At 36.7% G+C, this 24,044-nt stretch overlaps 1 protein-coding gene across 1 annotated transcript in view; it reads right to left on the reverse strand.

Annotated features, from left to right (window-relative positions):
• The window catches only part of PCLO (piccolo presynaptic cytomatrix protein), a 337,810-nt gene that overhangs the window by 54,685 nt on the left and 259,081 nt on the right, over positions 1 to 24,044 (reverse strand). The window contains exons 16-20 of the mRNA XM_029958071.1: positions 18,825 to 18,918; positions 12,693 to 12,764; positions 9,946 to 10,126; positions 8,555 to 8,749; positions 7,134 to 7,316 (exon numbers count right to left, since the gene is read on the reverse strand). Of these exons, the coding sequence (XP_029813931.1) occupies positions 7,134 to 7,316; positions 8,555 to 8,749; positions 9,946 to 10,126; positions 12,693 to 12,764; positions 18,825 to 18,918 (725 nt within the window). The remainder of the gene's footprint in view (positions 1 to 7,133; positions 7,317 to 8,554; positions 8,750 to 9,945; positions 10,127 to 12,692; positions 12,765 to 18,824; positions 18,919 to 24,044) is intronic.

Below are 24,044 nucleotides of genomic sequence, written 5' to 3' on the forward strand. Positions count from 1 at the left end.
CACTGTGGAACTCATCTAGTCTTACTAGTCTATGTAAGGTCTGTGAGGCCCTGGAAGTGTCAGAATAATTTCCACTTTGCTTGGTCAACTGGGTTCATATCCATATATAGACAAATAACAATCGCATTATATTTAGTTTCAATTCTATTTTTAATTACAAGATTATGGCAGGTTAATTCTCAGCTACAGAGCTTCTGCTTACAGTTGCCTGTGCTGGAAAATGCCTTAGCCCTCAGGTTTTGACCTCAAAGTTCTGTCAGGAGGTGCTTTGGTCTGTGGAAGTTGAACAGCTTCATATGGATTTACTCAGGTTCAAAGATCAGACATTCTCTTCTGGTATCACAGAGGCACCTGATGCTACAAGGTGTAGTCTTGCTTTACTGAAATCTAAAATGTTTATCTGAAAAGGAACTTGGGCAGAGGCAATTGCCATAATTTGAATATTAAGTACCAAGAGTACGGAAAAGCTATGTTTCACTGCTTTCTTGCCCTGTGGTTTTCAAATTTTTTCCTGGAACTTATTAAAAAAATAACAACACAAAAAAAGCCAAACAACTTTTAGAAACTCTCCAAAAGCTTAGAAAACTTTTAAAATAGTTCTCATATGCAAGGTCTTGCTGTCAATTACATATGATGCTGAAATCTTTCCATTTTTAGAGAAAAGACTGTTCAGGCCTCAGCAAATGGAAGAGACTAGGCTTAACTGAAAACCATCTCCCATCTTCATTTGGCCTCTCTCTGGGAGAGGCCAAATCCTTTCTCCAATCCTTTCTCCATAAACTTTTTATGTAGTTTATCAAGTGCTTAGTACTTTTTGAGGAATGTAACCTCAATTACGTCTGGGTTGACCAGCCATTGAATTACAAAGAATAGAAATAGGAAATCAAAGTTTAAAACTTTAATATGAGCTACTTCCTCTGAAATAATGCACAAAATTTCCTATTATACAAAGCTATAGTTGTAGTTTGATTTCATTTTCATCTACTAATCCTATTTTAGCTGGTAGTTCCCTACTTGGATTGGGTGTTGATGATTACACACGTCATATTTAATAGCTACCGAAGTGATGTTAAACCTACCTCTGAGTGATATTGTTTTACTGCCTGTACAGGCTCTGGCATGAGCAAAAATCATTCTAGTGAATAGTGCATAAATGAATTGGAAGACTTCTCCACTGCTCAGAGCAATTATTTCAGATTCTAAGAAAGTAGATCATAATGTTATCCCTGGTGTAGGATCAGGGTTTCCCAAGAAAAAAGATATAATAGTTAGACAGATGCCTTTTGTATTCTGTGTTGTTTGCAGGAAGAAGAATAATAGACTTTTCCTTCAACAGAATGATACTTGACCATGTATTCCCCTACGACTTCTTAGAAAAGAGTTGCTGATTCAAGAAAATGGAGGCTAGTACTGACCTTACCTTTTAGCTCCTTAATTTTATTTCTATTTTTAAAAAATTATTGTTAGTAGTAGTATGATATTAGTTGAATGCATCTATGGCAAAAATATGCTCTTGCTTATGCTTTGGCTTATGGACCCAGCTTAAAACTCAACTTTTATAGCCAAGGAAAACATGTAAGTAATGACTTAGTATAAAGAAAATATCATATTAAAATCAATAAGAAAGGGAAGAATGGAAGACATATGACCTCATTTAATCTTTCAGAAAAGTCTGCTTTTACAACAGAGAAGATGGTTTTTTAAAACCTAAGGAAGATAGATCATTCACACGAGACCTATAGCCATGAACTCTCAAATCAGTCAGCAGCAAAATGAAAACAATCCAGCATTGTCACCACTCCAATCATTATTCTACAGTGAATGGACTTCTCTTTTTAAAGATTTCAATTTGAAAAATGGGACTATATAGTTCTGTAGTTCCTATGAGAAAAGAAGAACAGACTCAACCAGCACGTTCTCCTGGGGAATTAACTGTAGATGTTCCCTTTTTTCTGGTAACTGTCTAGAAGCACAATTACACTGTCAAAATGAATTGGGAAAGAAAATTCTATTTGTGAATCAAACAGAAGGAGGGGAAAATGCCTTCAAGTATTCAGGATTAAGTTTTCAGAATTTGCCTCTAACTACTTGAAAAAAAATTGCTTGTTATAACTGGCAGTCTTATGGGAAACTCTGGGTGACAAAGAAACCTGATAGCATCATACTGAGTATTATCAAAGAGATGCAAGCCCCTGGGAGCAGGGGAAAGCACCAATCTGCTATGGGTAATTTTCTGCTGACCAGCAGACTGGGCATCTCATACACAGTGTCTTTTGGCAGAACTTTGGCTACTCTTCACTTTCAGTCACCTTGTGTTTCAAGTGCTCCAATCTCAAACTGCTCCGAATGCCAGTTTACCTGTTTTTTATGAAGGGTTTGCTAGCACTAAAAGCAGGGGCTCTCTAGATTGCTCTGTAAGGTGCAACTGCTTGTTGCATCTGTTGTCAACTGGCAACAGAATGTGGATGCACAAACAACTAGTGATCAAACACATACACCTCAGGTCAGTTCAGATAGATTCTTTTCCTAATGCTCCCTCATACTGAACAGGACTTTAAGCCATGGACTCATCCTCATTTAACCACACACTGAGCAGTGACATTTTGTGAAATTTCAACACAACCCTTTACAGAGAAATTTACCGTTTGAGTTGAGTAGCAGAAATACAGCACTCTTCTGAAACTGTGGTGAAGTAATTTCTTTACTCAGCAAAGCAATTCTGATTAAATAATTCTCCAGGAACTCTGTAAGGTTAGTTCACCATTGAATAGACTTCTGAAATAAGTGTTATAAAATGAAGAATCTGAGCAATTTTTCTGAAATTACATGTCAGTTTAAAATGGTGGAAGAGTAAACAGCAGGAATAGCCAAAGCAAAATGGGCCAGCTATTAGACTGAAACAAGGCTCGAAAGACAGCCTCAGATTATTGGTATCTGCAGAGAGTGGGGACAAACTGTTCTTGTGTTGATAGTGATTCTTGGAAATGGATTATTTGTAGCAATATGAAGACCTATTTAACTTGGAAATTAAGAGATTAGTGAAACTAGTCATCAAACAGTTTTGGGCAGTAAATTATTTAAGTGTGAAGGAAATATCCTAAAATAATGTAGGAAATTAAAACATGGCATTGCCTATTAAATGTGTGAAAATGGATATAGACCAAAAAGGACCCCAAATGAGCAGGTATTTTAGATCACAATAATATCCACTTCAAAAGATTTATAGAACCTAGCAATCAATTTCCTTTCACTCCATTGTTGCTAAAGCCAGGAAATAGTGATAAGGATAATTCAGGTCAATTTTAATTTCTTGCAGCTAAGCGTCTAGAAACTACACAGTGCTAGCTCAGACCTGTATCATGGGTTCTACAGTGCTAGCAATATCTTGATGCATACATCACATCACATTTCTGTGTATCTTTAACCTGTTATGCTGACATTTAAGTGAACTTTTGTCGAAGTTGTTGGCCCAAGGTAGTTATAAGCAAGTGTGCTACATTTGGACCTAAAGAGTTTTAAACTAGCATTCTTTGAGGTGTTTAAACTGATATGTTCAACTGGGTACAATTCTGAAAATGCTGATGCAGTTTGGCTAATGTAGATTATCTAACAGTATCAGCTCTGAGAGTAGATGTCCCCCTTATCAATGAAACCACTTGACATACAGCTGTTTGGAAATAGTTTCCTCTTAGGTACCACAGAAAAGCTTTTGTGTCATGATTGAAGATGTGTAATGTAAAAGATGAAATGTTTTCTATGAGATGGTGTGGTGGTGTGCTCCTCCCCTTCTCCTCCCCCCACCCCCCATTCTCAGGGAGATAAATAAATAATACTGGGTACATGGGTTAGAAGAAGTTTTAAGAAAATGTTGCGATTTTAAATTCCCAGAGGTTTGAGCTTGAAAAAAACATATTATTGAAAAACAGACAGAAATTGCTGTAGAATTACTATGTTTGTATTACCTTAAATGGTAATTTAACAGGTATGTTTGTATCTTTAACTGAAACACATGGCAATTTCTCTAGATCTTTAACATTTGCTACCTAATTCAGATCAAGGGCATAGCAGAGTTTTTCTCTTGGCAGGTTGCTTGCTTGTTTGGTTGGGTTAAGGTGAGCCAAATAAAAGAGGAGTGCATATGGCATCCATCACCATATGATATTCAAGCAACAGCATATTGACTTGTAGCTTCTCTTTCATGAGTGCCTGTTTGAAAGGATAGAAAAATGCATAGGGCTACAATGATGCTCAGGCTTAAATTCACTTACTGAGCTATTTAGTCTTTAAATATTAATTTATTCTTTTCCAAAGATCCTAGGAAGAATTAAAATAAATTTCTAGAAATTCTCTTCTTTGGTCATAAAATAATGTTGGTTTTGTTAACTATTGTATGTTCTAATGTTAACCATTGTTCCTTTTGGGGCAAAACTGGCACCTTTTTCTCTTCCAATAATGGCAAAGCCATCAAATTTTACTCTTTAAGCTACATCCATGTAGATACCACAGATCCTTATAAAACTGTACAGTTGGACTGATTTACACTGTCTCTAAAACTGACTCATCTGGTGGATAAACTCTAATACACAGATTTATGATGAAAGGAATGTGCTTAATTTTATGTGAATATGTAATTGGCAATGATTCATATTTTGCACAAAACCTAAATCAAATTAAATGAAACCTAGGCACTGCTCTCTTCCTCTGACTTGGGTCCCTTGCAACTTCTGGCTTCAAAGAGTTGGCTCTGAAATATTTTTGTTCCTCAGAGAGGAATGTTCCTCATTCCTCTGAAATATTTTTGTTCCTCAGATGTGATGGGAATGTGTAATATGCAATTGGTTTCTCTGCAGATCACACTCTTATCTCCCACAGGCAACAAGAAAATTATACTTCAGAGTTTATTTTTAATTGAATGCTCTAGTTGAATATTGGATTTTACAATGGTTCTGAACAAAACCCAATTTTTTTTGTTGCATCTTCACCTTAATTTTAAAACAGATTGATTAAAATACACTTTTTTACTGTTTAAAATGAATACAGAAACAGTTCAGTTCAATATACTTAAACTGATGCAAGTCCTTTGCATTCACAAAATACGCTAAGTATACCACAGGTGCTGGTTTTGTTTATGATTTCCTTTTTGCTTCTCAACAGACACACAATTAATAACTGACAAAATACATCCAATAGAAAGTGTCCTGGGAGTCAGAAGTAGAGAAAGGTTTCTCCAAGACATTCTGAGAATGACTGAGGGTTCTTGTTTTGTTTGTTTGCTTGTTTTCAGGAGCCAATTCAATTCAAAAGGAAAAAAAAGGAAGCTATTGAGAGACCAAGTTAAAAGAAGAAACTCTTTCTGAGCATTCTCCTAGCTGGAGAAGGACAGATGACCACTCACAGCATAGAATCATTTCCATCACCCTCATGTACTTGGGCTGAAAAAAACCCAAAGAGTTGTTCTAAAAGATGCTGTTCTTTGATAAATGAATAGTAAAATAACTGTGGAAAAAAATAATAACAATTTTGTGGATTATCTGTAATAGCTTCCTTAGTAAAGGGCTTTGAGACACAGTGACAAAAATTACTGACTTTCCAAGGTGACTGTTCCAGTCAATAAAACCAGTTCCTAATGGGTTCTTTTCCAGGTGTCAGTAAAGTAGACTGTAAGGGGGGTGGGTACCACAACCATGCATCATCCCTTTCAGAATGGATTTGCAAAGTGATGAGGGCCTAATATTCATTGTTCACAATAGTCTCAATTTTTAGAATTTTTGAAATGCAGGGGAAACCTCTCCTTCTTTCATCATCTCTTCATCCCACAAAGAACTCCATAAACTGGAAGCTGGTTTGAGTATCTTTGGTGCTTTTTCCATTCAAGGTCATAGACTCTTCTCATTTTACTTTCATACTCCACAAAACTGCAGTGAAATTGTCTTGCTTTTTATTCCTGCTGGAACTCATGAGAGTCATTAACCTCAAAATGGTAACTGCTGGCCCATCTCATATGAATAAATTTGGACAAACTAATTTTGGTACAATAAGAAGGAGCCAAAACTTCTCACAGGTTTGAAACCAGACTTGTAAACATTGTGTAGCTGACCATGCATTGTGCACAAATGTTACAAGTAAAAAGACAAAAGTACCACATCTCTTCATAGTAATTCTAACCTCTGTTATATACTAATTATATTAATGTGAACTCTTATTCCCATAATTCTCTACAATATTTCTAATATGTAATGTAATGACTTGTTGCCTTCAGGGTATATAGTTTGAAGTATCATTCCCTCTTTCTCTCCTACAACCTTCTCAGACAGCTTGTATTGTTCACAGTGTGCAATGGTGTGACAGAAAAACCTTCAATGAATCTTGAGAGCTTAGGAAGGCATTACAACACAAGAGAACATCTGGGAGTCCAGTCAGTACATTTATTTGGATTATCCCTCAGATTCCATGTAAATAAACAAAATGATCCAGAAATCAAAAGAACAGTGGCAATTTGAGCTGTTTGAGATTCTGGCTCTTTATTTGAGATGAGGGGATAAATTACTGATAGGTGGTATTACAGGTGCCTACAGGTAGAAAATAATTTTAAAGATGCTGATAGGAAAACTATCAAGAGACTGAGCTATACATGGATCAAAACTCCTTTCCTTTCCACTGGTGGTTTGAAAATTTATCTATGCTAGTGACTGTTGACATAATAACTATGTTGGAAGAGGAAAAGGAAATTGTTAATGTCTCAATTACAATTGCAGAAACAAAAATGCGCAGTTGGGTTTTTTTGTCACAGTACAAGAAATGTCCAATCATGCTTAAGCAGACCAACTTGGATGCATGCTTTTTATTAGGCAACAACATGAGCAAAGCTATACTATTTTTCAACAGAAGTCTAAGTACTCCAGTGGAATGGAAGTGCACACATTTGTTGTTTCATAATGCTTCTTAGCACAGTTTTTCATTATGGATTTATGCGCTGGTAGGTGGAAAAATCAAGCAGAGTTCTTGATTCATGTTAACATTTACAGCACTTAATGGAGGGGTAAAATAAATATTTAAATATCGCAATGAATTAGTTGACATGGCAAGAAGGATTTGGGATGTAGTTGGTTTCTTAACCATGTCTTTCTGCTCACCTCCTTCAGGCTTGAGTGGTCCATCAGACATCACTTTCCTGAGGGCTAGTTGGCTTTGGTCTTTGTTGTCATTGGCTGGTGGAGGCAGATTGTCAGACTGAGTTCTTTGAATAGGGAGGACTCCTGCTATGCTGTGTCTGTGCTGCTTCCTGGCATGATTAGACTGACCGCTTTTATGTGCTGCTGTGGCAGTGTGGGTGAAATGGAAACCCAGAGTATGTATCCTCAGATGGAACCAGCTTAAATGTTATTCATGCAAACAGAAGTGTTTTTTCTGTATTTAAGTAAGTAGTGTTTTCAAACACCAAAGAGACACCACATGCACAGCATTAAAGAGTATTAAAACTGGCTGTTTCTTTATTAATGATGGTGAAGACAAGGGAAATAATTTCCCCCCAGTTTTGCATTATACCATGGTAAATTTATGGCGTATCAACAAATCCTGAAGACAAACACAATGACTCCACAGTCAGAGAGACTTAATTTGCCATCAACTAAACCCTCAAATAGCAATCAGATACTGGTCTGAAGTTTGGAGAGTAATTCTTTTGAATGGAATAGTTTTAATTTATTAACCTATTTGAAGTTGCAGATGAAATCTATCTTGATCCTTAATCAATTCATGGCACAAAAATTACTAGAAAAATTGAACTGTGACACCTGACTTAGCTCTCAACTCCCTTTGACTTTCCCAAGTTGACAACATTGTTGAAATCTGGTGCTAAAGGCTTTGTGTGTTTAATGGTTTTGCATTTAATGTGTTTAATGTTTTTGTTCTGTTTCTTTTCTGCTCATCACTAACATGATCTTCTCTGAGATGTTAAGAAGGTTGACTTATATTTCCTTTCAAAAAAAAAATAGATATTTACAGTCATGTTTCAAAAATAGATATCTCAGCCATGTAGTTAGAAAAAAAATTTTCTTTAACTTCAAATCTTCTTTTGTGTATATAGTATTGTCCTTCCTGATTACTACTTACAGATAAATCCTGTTATTAATGTGGTCTCAGTACTTGTGTGCAATTTAAAGAGCTGGCAGCTGCATCTCTGCAGATTTTGATTATTTCATTGGTAGTTATTTAGTGACATCAAAACACAATGGACTTCTCTATGAGTCGTGAACAACCATGGAACATCATGGACCATGAGTGAAGTGACTGATGGAGAAACAGCCAGTTTCACTGCAGTCTATATAAATTAAAATAAATAAATAAATAAAAGACTTCTAAATACAAGAGTATATTGTAATTATATGTATTCACACACAGGCACACGAAGAAAGACATTGAACAGAGTGAGCACAGTGTGCCAAGAACAGAAAAAAAAAAAACCAAAAACAGCCAAAAAGAGAAGGACAGCAGGGAAAAAGGCAACAGATGAACATTAAGCTGCCATGCTGAGGAATTTATTTGCGTCTTTTACTTGGTTGAAGGCGGAGCTGCTGGACAGCTGCTTCGGCAGCGGCGATGGCTGCCCCAGCGTCTTCAAGGTGAGTTTGAGTGACGCTGGTTTTGCTTTGGCTGCGGGATGGACCGTGAGAGCGGAGATGTCCTTCAGAGGAAGATTTGGAGCTCCCTGGGCTGCTGTGGGATTTCTCAATGGTGGGCACCTGCATGTCTACCAGGAAAATGAAGAAGCACAACTCTTGCATTTATTAAAAACAAACAATTTGATTTTCCTTCTCTCGACTGGTCTTTCTAGCTGAATTCCTGAACAAGGAATACAGATTAAGCTGTGCCATTCCATTTAAAGTATCAGGATATATCATGATTAGTAAACTCTTAAGAAGCATCATTGTCTGCTTCCTCACTGTTACCTAGCCCAGAGAACAATTTATTTAGTATTGGGTTTCTATCATCTGTGAATTAGGCCTCCTGTGTTGGTTCACGTTGGTGGAATGATGGGGTCGTGTTTTCCACTTTCTAATTCTCTAGTATGTAGGGATTAACTAGCACAACCTACACCAGTACCAAATGCTCAGAAAATGTAAGCCATTTTATTCTGAACTATGCCCTGGTCAAAATCACAGCCTAACTTACAAAAGATTTTATACTTACCTCTAATTTAGGTATAGATCTTATATAACCACCAATCCCTAGCAGAACACTACACAGAGAAATAGAGAGGAGATGGAACAGAATCCTATAACTCTGAGGGTCTTACCTGGATTCTATTTGGAATGCTTTTGCTTTGATATGACATATAATGTGTTTTAAGAGACCAACTGTCTACTGACCACTTAGTATAAAAAAAACATTAGCAATGAATTTCTTGGAGCAGGAGACACTGAGATCAATTCTGCTTTTTAAAGCACTAGTATATTTCTACTATATCAGCTCTGCTGATTTCTAATACAATTGAGATATGCTACAGCCCATTATCATTGACTGGAAATGCATATGCATTATTACAGTATAATTTTTGTTCTATGAAATATTAATGTAGCATTTTCAGACATAAAACGCCATAGAATTTTTAAGGAACATGAAAAATAGAAAGCTAAATATGTATTGAATTTGGCCAAGGTTACCAGAAAAATGAAAAGGGCACAGAATCTATAGTATGTGTGCAAAGAACATAGTCTGTAAGCTGCTGTTTTAAAACACAGTTACTCAGTAAGCTGGCTGGCAGAGATAGAGACAAATTAAGCCTTATCCCCAATTAATTAATCACAGAGATAAATGCATTTTTAATAAAAATATATACAAATTTCGTAGCAGTACCTTTATTTTTCTGTTAGAACTTACACATATCAAAGGTTTTCCCATCATCTGGGAAAATATTTCATATCAGGTGCACCAAGTCATTCCTACCCTTGGAGGGGTCCGGGAAGATTCCATGACTTCTGCTCTTGATGACAGATGGTTTTGGAGATTGCTGGCTACTCTGTCCAGAATGAGATTTCCCATGATCAATGTTTTCACTCTGTTCTTTAAGAGGATACCACCGGGGAGTGTTGTCAAGCTGAGAAACACTGGATAACTCGATCAACACCTACAAATAAATACAAGTATAATATATGGACTGTATCTGATCTATTAATGATTGCATACAGCAGAAGAGACTAGAATTATGTTACCAGAAGTAATCAAACGCAGGAGCTAGGGGTATAAGGCTGTATACTGACAGCTTCAGGACTCCTGGGCATGCTTTCACCTCACCTCATATAAGCCACCTGTGACCCCAAACCCACATTGGTAGTATATTGATGTATCTGAACTAATATGTCTTCACAACAGGACCTCAGGAAGGGTTGTGAGCTCAGTCCTTGGACTATGACAGCTCCATACCAAGATGGCCAGACAGTTTAAAGGGTAGCTTCTGAGCACTAGATTGACAGCTAGAATAAAAAGACATCCAGTCATTCTGCCTCTGTATAGACATATTCTAATAGAAGAATCAATCAATCTTTTCACAGTGTTAGTAAAGGAGTAAATAGTTCTATATTTGTTTTTAATAAGGTCTTCAATAATGTGAGACTCGAACCTCTTGAGTCTTGAAAAAATCCACACATGCAGTATTAGTAACAAAAAATAAAATAGGCATATCTTTGTACTTCACTAAAAAATATAGAATTCAATAGACCATTTAGGCCTCAAAACTTCACTGGGCAAAAAGAAGAAAGGAGTTGCAATGGCAATATTGAAATGAAACAAGCAACCTGGCTAAAAAAACCCAACCTTTGTAGCTGAAATTTGCTCTAGGCAACCTGCATTGCTAGCAGGAGTTCTGTGAAATTTTAAAAAAAAAGAAAAGAGGTAAAAACCCTCCAGTATTGAGACCAATAAAGATTGTGCCTCCCTTAATAGACTTGCAGTTGAGAGGACAAAAGGATGTAAGGAACTAAAACTCATCATAGTCTTGAATGAAGGAAAGGTCAAAAATAGCCTTGCATTTGGCTCTAAAGCGAAGGGGTTAAAATGAATGTTAGGTAGGGAAGTTTTAAAACTGCTAGACAAATAAAGTGTACAATTACTTCACTTTATTACAAGACCCTGACATGGGGAAATCTCTTCACAACTGATTGTTTCTAGGTCAAAACCTTTTTTTTTCCCCTTTTTTCTTTCAGCTTCATAGGTTGTCTATGACCTGGCTTGGTCTTTCTGGTTAGATCTATAATTAATCTGAACAGATTAACTATTTAGCGTGTTCCCTTTTGTGGTGTTTTGTCATAGCTTTGGGAACGACTTAGAAGACAGCACAGTTGACAATTGCTCCCAAGAGGCAGTGTAGGCTGGGGGCTCTGCTTTGTTACAGAAGAGGTTTCACATTCCATGGATGTGAGCCACAATGTGCCGCTTGTCTTCTGGGGCATGCATGTTCCATGGTCCTGGTCCTACTCAGGCAAATCTTTAGGGCACAACTTGGATATCCCATATCTGATGTTATGGTGCAGGATTCCTCTGGACATCCTGGTGCTGAAATACACTGGATAGTGTTCTCTGTACCTTTTTTCCTTGAAGAACTTCTTTCATAATTAATAAATAAAATAGTTCTAGAGGTTGAAAAAATTTGAAGGAAAAGGTTTAAATCTTCCTGTAGAATCAGTTGTTGGAGCATTCCTTTTCCAAATGTCATAAATAACAATGAAGTAAATATTCAGTAAAGCCCTGCATTTGGACAAACATGCTGAACTCAACAAGAATATGAACATAGTATGCAGGAAATAAGTAATCATGTAGCAGCTTCCTCCACATTTATTTTAGTAATTGTTCAAATAGTGACACTGATTACTCAGTTTGGTAGTTGCACAAAGGGGAACTGGAGCTGAACTGACTTTTTTTTTCAAAATTCAAATGCAGAATGAGCACAGATACTCTGAGTAACTCTGTATGAGCAATCAATTTTCCTGTGTTTCTATTTCTAATTATAATCCTTATTTGTAATAACCTTTTTTTTTTATTTTTTTTTTACATCATAGTTATTGCTGGTAATTTTGCTCTATATGTGCATATGTTTGTTTATTTGTTTTTTAAAGAGAGAGCATGCTTCTTCCCATGATCACTCATCTCATTTATTATTAATTACAAGATTTTGTCTTCAGTCATACTTTGGTAATGATACTACTATTTCAGAATGTTAAAAATGAGGCTGTGAGCAGCAAGAATAGCTTACTTACTCTTGCAGATACTTATGTATGTGTTAAAATATGACTTGATGGTAGAATTTAATCCTCTAACCATTTTCAAAGACTAATACCTCCTCAGCCTTCCCATGTTATGCTAAAATCGAGGCAGACATCTTTCAGTCATAACAAGAACTCCCCATTGAGCCACTGTGAAGATCGTTACTATCTCAGGCTCAAAAAAAAGTCTTAATTTTCAGGGAATTAACATTCTATTAGGTCCTAAATTAACTTGTTCCCAATTAAATGAGATAAAGGGAATACGTCTTTCATATGTCATAAAAGACATCATGACGGTTTGTTACGAAGTCAGCAGTAAAACTGTGGTGCAAGAAAAGGTTTTACTTAACGTATGTACCATACCTTGGAAGAGAACAGTCTCCAAATAACAGCCTACAGTTATTACTAGCAGCAAGGAAGAGATGAGATACTCACTTCACCGAGGAAGTCATTTGAGGAGAATCTATCATAATCCCAGACAGTCACTTCCAGTGTTTTCTTTTTCAACTGCAATTTAAGTCAAAGTATAATTAACCTCATTGCCATCATAAACTTCAGATCAAGGCTTTGCAATGGTTTCTATACATAATTTCCTCCTTGCGTCCTTTTTCATAGTGACAGCTAGGCAGTTTTTGTCCTCTCATCAACCTTGTTCTAAGAAAAATAATTTGGGGCTATTATTTGTTATCAAGACAGATGGGCTTGTGCTTGGCCCTATTTCTGGAATTTCCACAAGCTGTTTTAGTCAGAATGTGTGTCCACTACAAGAGTCAAACTGATTTTTAAAGCCCCATTTTTGTGTTTCTGCAGCTTTTCTCATCATCAGATCTGAGTTGTCTGAACTCAGGCATTTGCCTGAAGTGCCTTTGAGAGTGAACATCAAATGTATTATTTAAAACACCCCATTTACATAATCTCATCTATGAAGACAAGGCTTTAATGCTCACAGAATTCAGTGTAGTCAATGAGAGTCTGCAAGTGATCCAGGCATGCAGGACAAGTTGTGCTGTTAGGTATTAATGACACCTATCAAAACCCTTTACCTGCAGACCCTGTTAGGCATGAGAGCTGTGTTAAGCATTCTTCTACAGGCTACAGTAAGAAACAAGTAAGTCTTTTTATGTGACAAGAGAGCAAAAGACAGAGAAACTGTTGACCAAAGAAGTTGACCTTATTGGAAAGACCAATCTGAGTGTTTTTCCAGGGGTCTTTAGGGACGTAAAAGGAGAGGATTGATTACTGATGTTGAATGTTTGGGCAAAAGGTTGAAGAGGCAGTAATAAATTCCTGGGGCTTGAAAGAGAGAAATCAAAACCCTGAGGGTATGGGGTATCTGCAAAGTCAGGCAGAGAAGTTATAAGTGAAGAAGTCAACCATTACTAAGGAAAACAGGACTCATACTTGAATAAAAGAGGTCAGAAGAAGAAATCGTATGCGATAGTTGGGGTCATCATCCTAACAGAAACAACAGAAAAAACCCCACTTATTTGACTATTAATTTGTTGCTGGGCACAAAGGGACAACAAAGGATCAAGTCACTGCTCAAAGTTATAAGCTATACCAATTACTGTACTTATTACATTTACTTGCAAGAAAAGCACTGTGTGCTATTTACAGAATCACAGAATATTCTGAGTTGGAATGGACCTACAAGGATCATCGAGCCCAACTCATAAGTGAATGGCCTGTATGGGCATCAAACCCACAACCTTATTGTGATTAGCACCATGTTCTATTCATTTATCTCCACTGCACCTCGGTTTAATGCAACACAGATTAAAACAGTTTCTAATAAGTTGAAATTGTCTTTAAATGATAATTTCATATCATTATTAGGTATTCAGAATATCTTGTGCTAACTTTAGAAAAATGATCAACTATGCAAAGTCAATGTCTTTGAAAGACAAATTTAAATCAACATAACTTGGAAAAACGAAACAAAAGGGAATTCTACTACTTTTAGCATCAACAATGTACTCTTTAAGCAGGTAGCAACATGAAAGCTAAGATTTCAAAAAAAATATTTAAGAGCAATTCTGTAATCTTCCTCTGTTCTATTCTTACATAATTAGGCAATATTCTTCTTAAGAATTCTTTTAAAAAAACATCCTGCAAAAACAAAAGAAAAAGTTGAGAAAAAGATTATTTTTTGAACATTCCTTGCTGAATATTTGTAAAGCTTATTTCCTTGACTGAATAAAACTTTTTTTCTTTGCTGTTCAAAGACAGTCTTGAAACTGCAACATGAAAAATAACCTGAAAAAATGAGCTGAGCAGCCAGTGGTCCATGATGCCTTTGGTCTCCTGTACGATATAATTTTCTGTTAGGTGCTATCTTAAGTATATGTATTTTTACCCTTTAAAAAAGGGATAACAGAAATACTTTTCAGAATTGTATCGTCTCAGTTGTTGCTATTTTGAGGGGACATATTGTCTTTTTCATGACTGTGCAAGGACAGAGAGAGGAATGTATAGATCCAGGAAAGGGGAAAAAAAAAACAAACAAAACTCTAAGGTTTGAAGGATTTTTGTTAGAAAGGGGAAAATAGAGAAGATTTTCAAGTAACTGCAACCCTACTTTGCTAGCTTCTTTGCATTAGTGTAATAATAAAACTGTGATGAAAACTTTCAATTCTTTATATTTCTTTGAGAAATCTATTTTAAGTCTCTTAGTTTAATAAAGCTTTTATAAAATATTATGACAATGAAAAACCATGGAAAGAGCTTTATTAGGCAGAGTGCAAGAAATGAGTTTCAAAGAGGAGTAGAATTTTTTTTCTGCAGACATATTTAGGTACCACCATTGAAGGTAAAGAACACTCAATGGCTGCTGATTTTAAAAGCAGCTTTTATACCATCACAGCATTGTAGGGTTCTGCTTTACATCATGCAGTTTTAGGTTGTGAAGGCAGAAGTTCAGACTCTCCTCAGGAATATAACAGACAGCAATACTAAAACGGGTTTCAGAAACCCTCTATCCATCTGACTGTGGCTTTCTGCAAGTGGGCAGTGTAGCAACAGGAAAATCAGAGTGTCCCAAAAAGAAGGAAAGCTGTTTACACACATTGTGAACCTCATCTGAGTTCTAAGAATATAATAAAAAAATTGTTACCAAATGGTAATTAATTTGAAGTTTTGCCTTGTGGAAAAAAATTAACAAGTAAATAAAAATTAAACTCCTACCTAAAAGCATATTATTGCATGTGAACTTCAGTTATCTTTAGGCTTTTGTGGGCAACCATAATTTAAAGAAAATAAAGGAATACGCAGAACCAGCCAATGTGAAAAGTATTGTCTGTTATGGAAGACATAACCAACACCACAGGTACAGAAGTGTTTGGTTTTCGTTTTAAATGTCTGGAGATCTGGGTGTTGTTATAGCTAATGTGTGCCTGTGTAGCTAAATATGCATTACTTAAAATATTTAACACATATTCCTTGAAGATTTCATATAAGGACTCACTACTTGAAATATTTAATACATATCCCTTGAAAATGTCATGCAAGGATTGCATGAGGTAAGAAATAATTTTAATGCAGCTTGTTTTCTTCTATACTGAAAGTAAATTTCTATAATTACTATGAACTATTGCAATCTCAGAATATTTGATGAGAAAAAACGAATGTGTTGCATTAGATCATCCATTATATTTATTTTTGTTTACATTCATATTTAAGGTTGTATTGTTCTCTTCTCTATATTGTTGTACTTCAGTGTGTGGAAGGATAAAAAGATTTTTGATAGGTCACTTAGAAACTTACTTTCTCTTGTCCAAGATATTAAGTAGAATTTAAGTACCAGCACTTTACTGATTCATAAGAAAGATTTTCTTACTTTCAGAAATAAGACATAGGCTCCTACATTACTCAAGGATTTTGAAAAAAATTACTCGTTCTAATATATTACTTTAATTAACATAAACTACAGCAAAACTTATTTGTTGTATTGAATTATATCATTTAAGAAATACTTTTATTTGCTTTCTGACAAGCTATACAAATGGTTTGAGCAGCAACAGAACTTACATCTTCTATCATCTTCTCCTTAAATTCTTCTAACGCTTTCTTTCATGCTCTGAGTAGGCATTTAACTTGAGCAATTATTATACAAGTTTTGTAACATGTGTACTTGGCCTTCCTCTCAAATTGTAATTATCTTTACTTTATTACTTAACAAAAACCTTAAATGACTAAATATTCACAGTTTAATTTATTTTTTCTCCAATCGTCAAAGTAGAATTTGTTACGTGATAAAACTAATCATTTTGACCTTGAAAAACTCTGTTTCATTTCAAAGAGTGATCTATTTCCCATAATTATTTTCAGTTTAATTTCAGCTAGATTATGAAAGAGGAAAGGAAAATGAAAAATTGTACAACCAGCTAAAGTCTAGACAGTGACGTTAAAAGGACTATATTAGGAAATATTTAATAATACTTACTTGTTGTCAGCAAGCAACCCATATAGTGAAAAGAAATGCTTCTTTGAAGAAATACTATTTATAAAGATTCATGAATTTATGTTAAAATATGACTGTTAACTCCATGTAGCTTAGTGTATGATGCAGTTTTGCTTCTTTGGTGAACAGAATGCTCATTCTCAGTTGAACACAATTATTGTCCTGTACTTCTGTTTATATTCCCAACTATTTTGAAATCTCCATTTGTGAGTTTTATGAGTACAAATGATGCTCTATTGCACTGTGATAGTTATTCAGTCTGTAGAGGGTACTTATCATCAGCATGGAGTTATTTGGTGATTTAGAAATGTGCTTTATTGTATATTTTCTAAGCCAGGACATGGAATTTTATAGCAGAAGAATCACTCACATCACTATCTTAGCAGTAGATACAAGCCATGGAAAGGTCTGGAAGGAAACACTATTCTCTGCATACACTTCTGTGTGTCAAGAAGACGAAATATAGAACATATGTGGCACTCAGAGTAAGTTTGCACACAATCATAAGCTCTGAATATGAGTCTCAGAGGAAGGGAAAAGGAGGAGATTTGCAATTAGAAGCAAAAGTTCAGAATTCAACATGCAAAGAAAGGCACATGTCATCAAGTAATGGTCCAAAATCGGGCATCAAAGATATAAGTAGATTTTTTTTGTTGTAAAAAACACTGTCCAAGAAATCCTAGATTAATATCACTATCCAGTTTTGAAGCATGAAATAGCCACTGAATGTACAACACCCAAGTACTCTTAATGACAGCTCTGTGAAATGTCACAGCAGAACCTCAAAACAAAGTAAGGAAACTGAAGAACCTGTCTTAAATGGAAAGCTCAGTTTGGAGATATTGTTAAGACTTACTGAATCCTTTCACCAAACCCAGAAGACCCAGGGTTTATATTGCAACTCAGTAAACATCACAGTTGTTTTTTTTCTGATGCTTTCACTGGCAATGAGCTATCATTTATAAAAGCCTGCATAAAGTAGTGAGAAATCCCATCAAACCATAACCACGACCTACAGCAGGACACCTCTGAAGTAAATTTGAGCTATTGCCTGTTAAGTTCACATGGATAGATTGCACGAGCAACCATGCATGTCCCTCTGTGGGCAGGGCTTTGTTCCATGCAAAAAATGGATATCTTAATCTACATTCCTCTCAACAAACAAGAAGAAAGAATAACAAATTTTTAAGTTCAGAAGATAATATTGACTTCTTGGGGTCATGATGGAGAAGTATATTAAAAGCATTGAGAAATCTGTTCGCTGAAGAGTCTGGTTATTCTGGGCTTTTTTAAAAAAAACTGCTGAAAGAATAAATGGCATTGAAAAGAGAAGTTGGAAGTATCGAGAAGAAAATAGCAAGAAAGGTAAAAATATTCAGGACTTCCTAGAGATCCAGTATTCTATAAAATATACTTCGTAATTTCAACAAATGAACTGATTGTGATTTTGCTCATATATCTTTTTCAAATGGTCAAAAGTCCTTTTACAAGGGGGATGGAGAAAAAGACGTCTCAATTGCTTTATTCTGCCTCAGTTAACCCTGTAGGTCAGTTGGAGTTAGGATGCCATGAAGAAACAGATAAGACTCCACAGTCATCTTTCCCAGATGTGAGTTAAATCTTTCTATAGCAAGGAAATTAAATATATTCTAAACTTTTTTCAGGTGATTCATATTTCAAGACATTAAGGTAAATTGCTAATAAATAAAAAAATGTATATTTACATTTTATAAATATTTTTTAATAAAAAAATTGTGGAACCTGTGCTTTGTGTGAGCTTGTATGGCTTTTGGAACAAAGAGTGACAGTCTTAATTTATTCCCTCATTAATTTATTACATTATCATTTTTTAAATTGTCACATCTATGCTTATGACACGATTATGAGTGTAATCCCCACCAATTACCATTTTTATGTGTAGAAGGGCAAGAAAAGAGTACTGATATAGTAAACTCTATCAGAGGCAAGGAATTTCTCCTAAATCTAGTAAGATTTTATGGGGGTTCACAGAATTGCCAGTAGCACAACCCCCCCCCCACAGTGAGCACTTCAGACCATACCAATAATAAAGCAGCAAATGACACTGAACAGCATCACCAGTCACGCACCTGTTCAGTGGAGATATTTTTATAAATGACCGTCTGATTCCACTCAGGATTCAGGCTTTTCTGAACGTACTTAGTCCTCCGCTTGTAGTCAGCACTGAATTTGAACAAAAGGAGAAAACATTACATTAGCGATCATTTGTTTCTTTCAGCTCTAATGCAACAAAACCACCCACAAACCAAAAACTAGAAAAAGAAAAGAACTGCGTCTTCCATTTCTGCATCAATTCAGGGTTGCAAGAGGACAACGACAGCCTTTGGGATTTTTTTCTTTGGTACGCTTTTCTGACATTGTCTTTTAAAACTTCTTCTGAGTCTTCAGCAGGCTCTCTCTGCCTAAAACCATTTCAAGATAAAGCATCAACGAGCACATGCACATACGCTTTGTCCTCTCATTGTAAGTGCTGGGCTCTGATTCTAAATTGAGGTGATAATGCATTGATTTCTTTTCCAAGACCATTCTCCTATTAGCACTTTTAAGTAGCACGGGTTCATTATATTTATAGGGTGTAACCTCTAATTATAGGAATCCCATCTCACAAAAACATTTAATGAATGCCATAAGGTAACTAATATCCTGTTAATGATAGAAGCACTAATTTCTTATTGATCCTGTTGTCTGCCTATTCCTCTAACTATACTGGAAAGAAACATAAAAGTGCATCAAGCTCCTGTTTTTTTTTTATCGATAGCCAAGAACAAAAGGTTTGGCTGCATAATCTGTTTTTAAAAAAGAATCAGTAATGCTTTCGATTGTGCTTTGCATTTCCTGAGTATGGAGAAAGCAGTACACTATGGATTCATCTAAATCTGTGAGCTTTGATGTCAGAACTGCTTTCATTCCAATTTTAATTTAATATACATTTTAATGGACATATCAAAAAAGCTTTGCAGAAGAACATGAGAAGCTTTTCATACTTTGAAAACCCCACAAGATAGAAGGTAAACTCTTTCTGTCCATCTACAAGTATATACCTGCTATATCTTTTATTAAATTAAATGTTCCCAGGACTCTTCTCCAGCAGTGAGACAAAATGACTTGTAGATGCCATGTTAAACTCTTTTATGGTTCCCCTACATTAACTTTTGATAGTGTACTGTTCTCTACTTCTCACTTCTGATTTAACTCTTTTGGTTCACACTGTGGCATGGTCTCAGAACTAATGAACTAATTCCTTTCATATGAGATTAACTGAGAAGATGCACTCCAGGGACTCATATAATCAGTCACTAATGGTGTGCCGTGCACGGTACCAGATTGGAGCTGGTCTGATTTAAGGTTGTGTGAAGCACGCATATGTTTTACTGGCACATATATGTCAATGCTGGTATCTCAGCACCAGCAGTTTCACTCTATAAACTCAATTCAACTGTGCACTGTTCCCATCTGATTATTCTGATGTGTCTGGTGGCCTTTTTCTCCATAAGGGTGTGGTCATACTAACCTGATATCTCTTAATGAAAGGGATTTGCAGCTATTTTTCCTCTTACTTTTTTCTCTAGTCATTCTAAACACTTTATTTGCTTGTAAATCTTGCTATCCACTGACTTCCAGTTTATTGAAAAATGTGAAGGCTATTGGGACCTGTGAAAAAAACTATATGTTCACCTCTGCTTATAGGAAGAAAGCAGAAGCTCTCCAGAGTTCAATGAGTTCTATCAGACACAGCATAGAATGGTAAGCATAAATTAAAATCTAGGGGGACCAAGAGCATATAGAAAGGAAATTCACACAAAGTTTTCGTGCATATCTTGGAAGGAAAGCTGAAATACAAAATCGGAATCCTTTTCAAAACTAGATTTTGATGGCAAACACTATTCAGTAATGCAGTTAAATTTTTTAAAACACCTCAATATTCTTCTTTTCCCACTCTTCCATATGACAAACCTGTCCCCTGCCTAAAGTATCCTGTCTAAATGTCCTGTGATCTACTGGTTTTAAGGAACTGATATACTTTCATTTTTTGAAGAAAGTAGGAAAGGACCTTTTGTTCACTTAGCCGAGAAAATGACACCAATATATTCCCTTTCCTTTCTTGGATCTCTTTTGCAATAGTAGAACTTCATCTCAAAGTTCCTGATTCTTTTCAGAAATATGTGAGAAGGTGATTCATGCAGTGTTGAGTTTCATAGCTGAAAGTGACAAAAGGTAAATGTGTTTTTCACACAGTAACTCTGAAGTATTTCCAGTGAAGTCCCTGGAGTATTTGGATCTGAACTGTAAGGGTGGTGTGAGCCCACATCCATATAACCTATGGCTTGGATCTGTTGAAGAGGGAAGCAGGAGACCTTGGCTACTGCTAGGGAGCTGCAGAACCAGGCTAAGCTGGATGACAGATGAAGGTTTTTAGACCTCTGAAGGGAAGGATCTGGCAAATACATTAAGTTCATAGCACTAATGTGCCTTCTCCCCAACAATTGTGATTAACAGATGGAGATGTTTTAATAAAATGCACTCATTAAACGAGTGCATACCTAGTATAAAATAATTTACACTTGAAATTCACAGAGTATGCTGTGTGAAAAGATAGAAACTGCATATCTCTTTTCTTTATATTTTATCTCTGATTCCTTAATTAGAAGTTATTAATTCATAATACAACTGAAAGTACAATGAAAAAAGTATAATAGAATAACTGTATAAAAAAGTCTAATAGAATACACATATAAAATGTGTAGTTTTAACACATTCATTAAATAATTTTAGTAACAAAGAAACAGACAGATGATCATGGCTAGGCTTCGTGAACGAAGATTTAGGAAGGCACTATCCACGTTTGTTATAGGCATGCTGGTGACTTATGAGGCCAATACGAGATAGACATGTCCAATTGCAAAAGGCACAGCAGAAGGACTCCTTAGGTGGTGTATTCAGCAGGATACGATTCTTTCTGCATTGTCTTTTCTCCTCGAGAGTGATCCTGCGTGCGTTCTCAAAGGAAATGGCAGCGTTGAAGATGGTGTGTCTCCAGGCCTCCCGGTTTGAGGCCAGAGTAGACCAGTTATGACGATCAATATGACCAAGGTTGAGATGTTGTTTCAGGGAGTCTTTGTATCTTTCCTTCGGGGCTCCTCTCATGCGGTAGCCGGAGGCAAGTTCACCATAAAGCAAGATCTTAGGGAGGTGGTGGTCCTTCATCCTGGAGACGTGCCCTGCCCATCGCAGTTGTGTTCTCAGCAACATGGCCTCAATGCTAGTGACTGCTGCTTGTTCTAAAACAGATGTATTGGTCACATAATCTGACCAGTGGATGTTTAGGATTGTACAGAGACAGCGTTGATGGAAGCGTTTCAGGAGTCACAGGTGGTGGCAGTAGGCAACCCATGATTCAGAACCGTAGAAGAGAATAGACAGCACTATGGCTTTGTAAACACTGATCTTGGTGCTTTTCTTCAAGTGTTTATTACGCCATACTCTTTTATGGAGTTTTCTAAAAGCACTGTATGCCTTTGCTAACCTGTTGTCTATCTCCCCATCAATCTTACCATCTGAGATGAGGTTACCTAGGTAAGTAAACTGCTGGACTGATTTAAGCTCTGATCGGCCAATGGTGATATGGGGATGATGGAAGGCTTCCTGAGGTGCAGGTTGGTAGAGGACTTCCATCTTCTTTAAGCTGACTTCCAGCCCAAAGAGCTCAGCAGCATCTGCAAAGCAGGATGTTAAACGCTGCAGAGCTGCTTCTGTGTGGGAAACAAGGGCGGCGTCATCAGCGTAGAGCAGCTCCCGGACAAGATGGTTTAAGGTCTTGGTGTGGGCCTTCAGTTGCCTTAGGTTGAATAGGCTTCCATCAGTATGATATCGAATGTAGGTACCGTCCTGATCATCGAGGTCTGCCATGGCCCTTTGGAGCATCATGCTAAAGAAGACAGTGAATAGGGTAGGAGCGAGAACGCAGTCTTGTTTCACACCATTCTTTATTAGAAAGGGCTCAGAAAGTGCATTGCCATATCTGACTTGGCCGTGTTGGTCCTCATGGAGTGAGATGATCGTTTTAAGAAATTTAGGGGGACAACCTAAACGTTCCAAAATCTGCCACAGACCTTTTCTGCTCACAGTATTGAAAGCCTTGGTGAGGTCGACAAAGGTTACATAAAGACCTTTGTTCTGTTCCCTACACTTCTCTTGCAGTTGTCTGAGAACAAATACCATGTCTGTGGTACTCCTGTTGGCTCTGAAACCACACTGACTTTCAGGAAGAATTCCTTCTGCAATAGCGGGTATTAGTCTGTTCAAGAGTATTCTTGCCAGGATTTTGCCAACAATGGAAAGCAGAGTAATACCACGGTAATTTGAGCAATCTGATTTAATTCCTTTCTTCTTATACAAAGTGATAATGACTGCATCTCGAAGGTCTGATGGTAGTTTGCCTAGTTCCCAACAGCGCACCACAAACTCGTGAAATTTGGTGTGGAGTGCAAGGCCCCCATGTTTCCAGACTTCAGGTGGAATTCCATCAACCCCAGCTGCCTTGCCGATTTTCACCTGCTGTATGGCCTTGAGGGTTTCTCCTAAAGTGGGGGCAGTATCCAATTCGCATTTCACCGGTTGTTGTGTGATGGACTGAATTGCTGAGTCTTGGTTGGTACTGAAGAGAGTCTGAAAGTGTTCAGACCATCGATTCAGAATGGAGGTTTTATCTGTTAGAAGTTGTTTGACCATCAACGCTGAGTAGAGGGCTTTGTACCTGGTATGTAGGCCCGTATGCTGTTTTCAGGGCCTCATAGAAACCTTTGTGATCTGAATCTGCGCATAATTGAGTTTTTTCAGCTAGATCGATCCACCACTTGTTCTGGATGTCACGGAGTTTCTGTTGGAGCTTGCTGCATGCGAGACGAAAGGCTGCTTTTCTTGTGTGACAGGATGGCAGTGCAAGGTGTGCTTGGTGGGCGGTTCTCTTCTTCCTCAGCAATTCCTGGATTTCTTGATTGTTTTCATCAAACCAGTCCTTGTTCTTCTTGAGGGAGAACTCTAAGGATTCTTCAGAGGATTGCAGGATGCTGGTTTTAATATGGTGCCAAATTGTTTCAGAAGAGGAATCTGCAGAAACTGTGGAATGGTTTTCGAGCCTAATTTGAAGGTTTGCCTGGAATCTGTCTCTTACTGTGGCTGATTGGAGATTGTTAACTTGGAGTCTTCTCCTTGGGATGCTGCCCCTTTTAGGTTTGAATTTGAGATTGAAATTGAGTTTACAGCACACAAGCTGATGGTCTGTTTGGCAT

Source organism: Manacus vitellinus, unplaced genomic scaffold (assembly GCF_001715985.3).
Source record: "Manacus vitellinus isolate BGI_N305 unplaced genomic scaffold, ASM171598v3 scaffold_13_pilon, whole genome shotgun sequence".
Classification (NCBI taxonomy): Eukaryota; Metazoa; Chordata; class Aves; order Passeriformes; family Pipridae; genus Manacus; species Manacus vitellinus.